Genomic DNA, 7,500 nt, shown 5'->3' with positions numbered 1-7,500 from the left:
TTCAAATCTGGTACTTATTCTATCAATCTATTTTGTTGAGCTGCTAAGTTAATGGATGTAAACACACCAACACCAGTTATGGGGCATAAACACAGACCCAAACACACACACACATACACACACGGTGAACTTCTGTCAGTTTCTGTGTAGCAAACCCACTTATAAGGCTTTAGTCAGCCAGAGGCTATAGAAGAAGACACGTGTCCAAAGTGTTGCTCAGATTGTAAAGATGGGTGAAATGCTTCTAAGCATTTTGCCCAGCATGCTAATGATTCTGCCAGCTTGTTGCCTTGAGACAACTGTTGTTATCACTAGGCCTAACTCATCGTAAAGTCAATACCACCATGACTGATATCCAATCTACAGTGGAGAAGGCTAGCCACTGGATTTGGTTAAAAAGAGACGATGAGCGATGGCTAGACGTATATTGAGTTCTTCATAACCAGCTGATCTAGCAAGCGGGGCCTAATAGTGAGGGGGGCTGGTGCGCATTGATGCCGTCGAGAGGTAGGCCCCGAAACGGCGCGCATTCTCTCCTGATGACCCCATACACTTGCTAGCTTCAGGTATACGGAGCTTTTCACTGGCAGCACTTGCATGTGCAAGTTGTTTGCAAGACATATATTGATTTAAAATTTTAGTGCAAGACCAATACCTCACTGCCATAGACACAAATATAATATTAAAATATGGAGCCTATTAGTATGGTGGGTTAAAGCACTTTTGCTAAGTTATTTCAACTGAGTGGTACCATTTATTTAGAATACCAATGTTTATTTTATCTGGATGAAAGCAGAACAAAGTTCATATAGGTACAGGCATGGTTCAGTTGTTAAGAAGAAGTGGCTGTGTGGTAAATAGCTTGCTTACCAGCCACATGGTTCCGGGTTCAGTCCCACTGCATGGCATCTTGGGCAAGTGTCTTTTACTATAGCCTTGGGCCCACCAAAGCCTTGTGAGTGGATTAGGTAGATGGAAACTGAAAGAAGTCCTTCGTATATATGTGTATATATATATGTATGTGTGTGTATGTGTTTGTGTGTCTGTGTTTGCCCCGAACATCAGTTGGCAACCATGGTGGTGTGTTTATGTCCCCGTAACTTAGTGGTTCGGCAAAAGAGACCGATAGAATAAGTACTAGGCTTCCAAAGAGTAAGTCCTGGGGTTGATTTGCTCGACTAAAGGTGGGGCTCCAGCATGGCCGCAGTCAAATGACTGAAACAAATAAAAGAGTAAAAGAGAAGTATTTTCAGTTCCATTCCTACAGTGCTGCCTTGGGCAAGTCTTCTCCTATAGCCCTGGGCTGATCAATACCTTGTGAGTGAGTCTGGTTGACAGAAGCTCTATGGAAGTCCATCATATGTGTGCGTGTGTTCATGTTAGTGTCTGTCTCCTCTATCTATCACTTGGCAACTAATGCTAGTTTGTTAACATCTGCATAACTTAGTAGTTTAGCAAAATAATCCCATAAAAAGTATCTGATTAAAAAAAAAACAAAATAAGTATCGAGAACAATTTGTGTAACCAAACTCTTCAAGGTGGTGCCCCAGTATGGTCTCAGTCCTATAACTGAAACATGTAAAAGATTTCAGCTTAGAAGTCTGAGACAGCTAAGTCAATGCAGTACAACATCTTGTCTTTCTGCTGTCTTATATTTAACACTGAAATAGTATCTCTATACTAAAATAACAAGTAACCTCTCTCTCTTTCTCTCTCTCTCTCCTCTCTCTCTCTCTCTCTCTCACACACACACACACAAAGCAGAAAAAAAAAGTTAGTAATCTTATCTGATCAGTTGATTTAAAATATTTAGGGTCAATCGCACCCAACAACTTATCTCTAAATTCATAGATTGATGTGTGAATCAATAACACAGCTACAGTGATAATTAACCTTTTAATTACCTTATTTCTGTTGAAATACACTACTTTTATTTCAGCTGATTTTGAAAATAATAAAGAATTTAGTAAATTAACTTTGTTATTATTAAGCAGATGTTTGGAACATAAACTCAGGCAAAACTTTCATGGATGGTTTTTATTCATATTTGTTTAAACAGCAAGTTTGCATTGCAGAACCAAGGGAAAGTCTCAGGTACTTTGTTTATCAAAAGAGTTAAACTCACTGACAGAGCTGGGGAGAATAAAAACCTTTCACTGAATATCAAGATAAAGGTGTATCAAGCTTAGGTCCTCTCGTAAACAAAACGTGGAGACATGTCAGATAAGAAAGTGAGTTAAATGTGTATTTCATGAGATTATCATCATCATCATCACCATCATTATCATCATCAGCATTATCCCCATCATCATCTTCATATCATTTAACGTCTGTTTTTCATGCTGGCATGGATCGGACATTTTGACAGGAGCTGATAAGGTCAGAGGCTACACCAAGCTCCATTTTCTGTTCTGGCATGGTTTCTATAGCTGGATGCCCTTCCTAATGTCAACCACTCCACAAAGTGTACTGGGTGCTTTTTATGTGGCACCAGTGCTTTTGATGTGGCACCAACACAAGGTCTTTGTGAAAACTTAAACACTACATTAAGTTGAAAAGGTTACCAACTCTGAGGAACTTAACAGAACAGTATCTGAGCCTGGATATCCACTGTTCAGTGAGCGTCATCTTGGCTACGTGTGCTTCATGGATAGAGGCTGCATTGCTTTAATCTATTGTATGGCCTGCTTAATTGTGAAATGCATCCATCAAGCAGTCCGTATGCAATATGAAGGGATGTGTTCATTCAGTGCACATTGAAATGGAGTCATGGGAAAAGAGTATCAAACTGCTTATCTTGAGTATATGCAGCGAAGGCAGGGGTGATGCATTGACTCCACCTGATGACTCAGTATTCTTCTGTGGTGGTCACACTTAGTACTCTCTCTCAGATAGGCCCAGAGAGTTTTTGCATATAATGAACCAAATTAAAGATGGTACAGAAAGGGATTGAGTAGGAGGGGGACGAGGAAAAAAGGGACAAATCTCCACTTCCTCCCTAAAATGCACAGAGGCTGATGATGACTGAAGTTGTCATCATCATCATCAGCATCATCATCAGCAGCAACAGCAGCAGCAGTGGCAGCAGCAGCAGATAGAAATGAATTAAAGTGTTTCCTACCTCAACTCCTGATGCTCAATTTGCAGTTTTAAAGGTTTGAAGGTTTTTAAATAATCCTGAATTAGTGTTAGTAATTGTAAACTATTTTGATATTTATCATTTCTTAATGTATTCAGAAATAACCTTCAGTTTTGACATTATAATGAAAGGATATTTGAGCCAAATTTGGAATACCTGTTAAAGAATTAAGACTTGGAAGTAATGTGCAATAGGCTTTCCTCAGATACTTTTAATCATGCATTTGGGAAAAATACATTTACTTTTCTTGAATTACTCTGTGTAACATAATGGTAGTACATTTAATAAAGCACTTGTTTCTCAGATAACACCCTAGTTCTTATATCTGATAATGTTTTTGTGACTGTCCATCACAATACTACAGTTATGAAAAGATGTGCCATTGAATGGACAATTGAGTCAATTTAAGCTGTTGCCTGAGTGTTGTTACAGTAAAGTGAGAAGTTACTTGATATTTCAGTAATCTTAATTATCCCAAGTCATTTAAGGCAACATGTGAGTGCAAGGATTTAAAAAAGAACTTCTGATTCTGTTATTAATATTAATATTGTCAAAGATTGGAAATTGCATATAAATACATATAGTGGAGCAGATAAGAAATTGAAACCATGTGTTTCAAATAATGGTTTGTGTGCATGCTTCTTTCGAGTACAAGGATTAAAATGACACCTGAAGTTGAGGAAAGAATAGACCAACTGAAATCTAGTGTAAATAGAAGCAGGAAAAAATTATGGTCAATACTCCAACCTAATCTAGAATTAAACTCATCTTACAAACACAGACGAAGGGAAAATATTTTCATTTTAAAATTCGTATTTATTTGATTTTTAAATGTTAACGAGAAACTATTTTTCATTTTAGAAATAAAGTGTAAAAGAATCAATAAATTAAAAAAACAACAACTTTATCTAATAATTTAGCGTAGATTAATGAGTTTTCCCCATCAACACCAGCATTGTCATTATCATAATTTCTATGTCTGCTTCCCATGCTGGTTTAGATGGGTCATCATGATCTGTGACATCTCTTATTGGTAGCTGTTCATACATGTCATTTAGTTTGGTCTCTATGGCTACATACCTTTCCAATCACCAATGACTTTACAGAGTGTATGGGATGCATTTTCTCATGGCATCAATACTGGAAAGGTTGAATAGTCTTTGGCAAGATAAGACTAAAAGCAACTCTATGCTTTCTCTGCTTGTTTACTACTACTTAACAAAGTGTAGTGAGTTCATTTTTTTCATGGCACCAGCACTAGAAAGATTGTTTCACTCACCAATCATTCTAGAGTGAGTGGGTAGAGTATGACTTTTTATCATGGTGCCAGTATAAGAGGTAGGGTGCTTGTACAAAGTAAATGCAGAGTGTATTCAGAATTTTATTAATCTTTAAATAGAAAAACGAATGCAATCATTTTTATAAACAACACAGTTTTTAGATGAAGAAGATGAAAGTTCAGTTAGCAGAGAACCAGTTATCTTTATATATAAAAGTAAGGTTGTGTGCTGTCTGTCTCCTACGATTTAGATTCCTAACTACTCCCACATTTTGCGGTGCAGTTTAGCCAAAACCGGGTATCTTATAGTCGTGATTCATATCGAGCCCTTCTGAGTCTATGATTTAAAAAAAATTTACCATCAATTTTTCACATTTTTAATGCATGTTTGGAATATATAAGGGAAGTAACTCTCTAAAAATTTATTATTAAATCTCAGAATGTAAAAAGCTACAGTAACACTTGTGGTTAGCCATATTGAGATGATTATTATACTTTACATCTCTAAAAATGCTTATATAGTTATTTCCCTTACAAACCCGAGCAACGCCGGGCAATACTGCTAGTATATTATGGAATTCTTTACTTATTATAAGAATTGCAGCATATTTTTACTGTGAGTCTCAGTTGCAAAGTGAATCGAGAAACCAAAAACACATCAAGGTTGCACTTCAAATAACAGCTTATTGGTTTCATGCATGCTATTTTTAGGTTTGTTAAATAGCTGAAGAAATGTCTAGATATATGCTTAACAACTCACATGAACAATTTTAGGATAAAAATATAGTTATCTGCAGTCATATTAAAATCTGCTTTCAGGTAGTCACAAGATCCAAATTTATGCAAAGAACTGTGTTTTCATGAAATCTGTTCATAGAAGGGGATTTATCTATAAGCTCTTAAGGATTATACCGTAACCAATTGAAACTGAAAACTCTGTTTACCACAGATCGACAAAGAAAATTTGTATCAAGATACATTGGTATTTAAATGGGCTATGTCCGAGAAACTGATTTAAGCATTATTCAGTTGCAACCTCAATTAAAAATAAAACTGCCAATAGTAATAATATTAAAGATTGACATGGTAATTATAGATTTGCATAATAATTGAGATTAAAGATGGTTGCTTGCCAGAATACAAAAGAGCAATAGAGAGAACAGTTAGAATTTGTTGCATGGTTCAGGAACTTGGAAAAAGAATTAGAAAACCTTAAAAGTTTGGTAGGAATTATAAGTCACTATTTGTATAATGTAAATCTCGGTGATAAATTAAGATTCTTTGAGCTGATAGGACATTTCAAGAATGAAAGATATCATGTGCGATGTATAAAACTGAAAAGACTCTTGTAAGTCTTGGTAAACGGTTAAGAAATAAATCTTAGAAGGTGATGATAATTTTGAATTTTTTTTTGATTGGTAAACAGAAATATTTCTGATTGAGTATAGATGAGACATGAAGAAGTATAATATCTATGTACATAAGAATTAGCAGTTATTTGATGAAGAGTCTATTAATGAAAATAGATGCCTTTCTGGAAAGTAAAATAAATGGATACGATGCCTAATGTCCTCTATGATATTGAGAACGGTAAGAAGACTAACTGACCAACCATGAGTAGAATACACATTTACAGGCGATCTTACATATTATTAGATGAACAATGGTTCAAGTTAAATATAACTGATAGTCATTTCTCTACTCTATTGAATCAATGGTCAAATTGCTGTATAGTTATGTCTGTTATCTAGGGTGGATACACAACCATTAGGAATGAAACAGATTGTTTTATATATATATAAATAAATATATATATATATATATAATATATATATATATATATATATATATATACATATATATATATACTACAATTATACCATTAGAAAATGTAGGGTGACTTAATTTATAAGTATTAAAGAAACCTTGCATGAAATTAAAATTTCAGTTAAGTATTTTGAAATGATTTGTAAAAATCTTGACTTACCATTTAATTTCCATTTAGCTTCCGCTAATGACATATTAGCCACTGGCGTCAGCTGATACTACATTGTCTTTTGGATCATCAGAATTTTTTTCAATATCATTAATTAAATTGTCGAGAGGATAGTCTCCATTTTGAGCTAACGTCAAAGAAGTCATCTTTTCGGTCATATAGTCCGCACATTTGTCACCATATTTATCAATGTCCATATGGTTATCACCTTCATTGGATGGGGATGACCTTGACGTTGGCTGTTCAATGAGACTAATATCTGAGGCTGATTGGTCAACAGAATTTGTACCTTGATAGCTTTCATCATTATCCATATTGTCCGAGGGGCTTGTGTCCTGTTGCCAAAGCAACTGTTGCTCTTTATTGTCCAAGTCTTTCCAGCACTTAAGTTTCTCTAGGCTAGCTGCACTGTCACTGAATTCCAGTTCTTCTCCTTCCCGTTCTTCAGAAGTGTTGCTCTGGGTGTCACTGTCTGGAGAATCCAATTCATCTGTTGGGCCGGTAGGTGAAGGGGTAGGGGTGGAAGAAATAGCCATGGCACCAGACTCCTCGTCCAAGTCGATGCTTGGACAGATTACTTTAATCGGTGGAGACGTTACCATGGCTGATAGGATGGTTGGGTTGGCAGTTTCCAATTGTTGCTGTTGCAGTTGATGGTTTTGGTTTTGGTGATGGTGGTGGTGGTGGTGGAACTGATGTTGGTTGTTATAAAGTTCGTTATTACTGTGATTATTGAATGTTTGATAGTTGTTGACAATAGTCACAGAGTCCATGATATTTTTGGGACGACACGTCTGGGAACATAGAGTTTTTTGATCCCCGGCGAAATTTTCAAGAAGAGTTTCAGTCTCTTCTTTATTTAAAGCATCTTTTTTCAGTATCGATTTTTTTTTCAAAGTAGCAGGAGAATCTGAAATGATGGTTGGTGTAGCTCTCTTTACTGAGGGTGACTGCTCTGAGTAGGAATCAGAGGAGGAGTTATCTTTGATTTTATCTACAATAAAAACAAATCGAAAACAAACCATTAAATACATTTCTAATAAAAACATGAAATGTTATGAATAAGCTAAAAATAGACAACATGGT

At 35.7% G+C, this 7,500-nt stretch overlaps 1 protein-coding gene across 4 annotated transcripts in view; it reads right to left on the bottom strand.

Moving 5' to 3' along the window:
* The window catches only part of LOC115214995, a 482,072-nt gene that overhangs the window by 8,373 nt on the left and 466,199 nt on the right, over positions 1-7,500 (bottom strand). For all 4 annotated transcript variants that reach the window (XR_003881947.2, XM_036505419.1, XM_036505418.1 and 1 more), the window contains exon 5: positions 6,406-7,408. Coding sequence is in view for 3 of the 4 variants with exons in the window: in XM_036505419.1 (XP_036361312.1) it covers positions 6,441-7,408 (968 nt within the window). In the remaining variant the exon portion in view is untranslated. The remainder of the gene's footprint in view (positions 1-6,405; positions 7,409-7,500) is intronic.

Source organism: Octopus sinensis, linkage group LG8 (assembly GCF_006345805.1).
Source record: "Octopus sinensis linkage group LG8, ASM634580v1, whole genome shotgun sequence".
NCBI lineage: Eukaryota > Metazoa > Mollusca > Cephalopoda > Octopoda > Octopodidae > Octopus > Octopus sinensis.
This window is presented reverse-complemented; position numbering and strand designations above follow the sequence as displayed.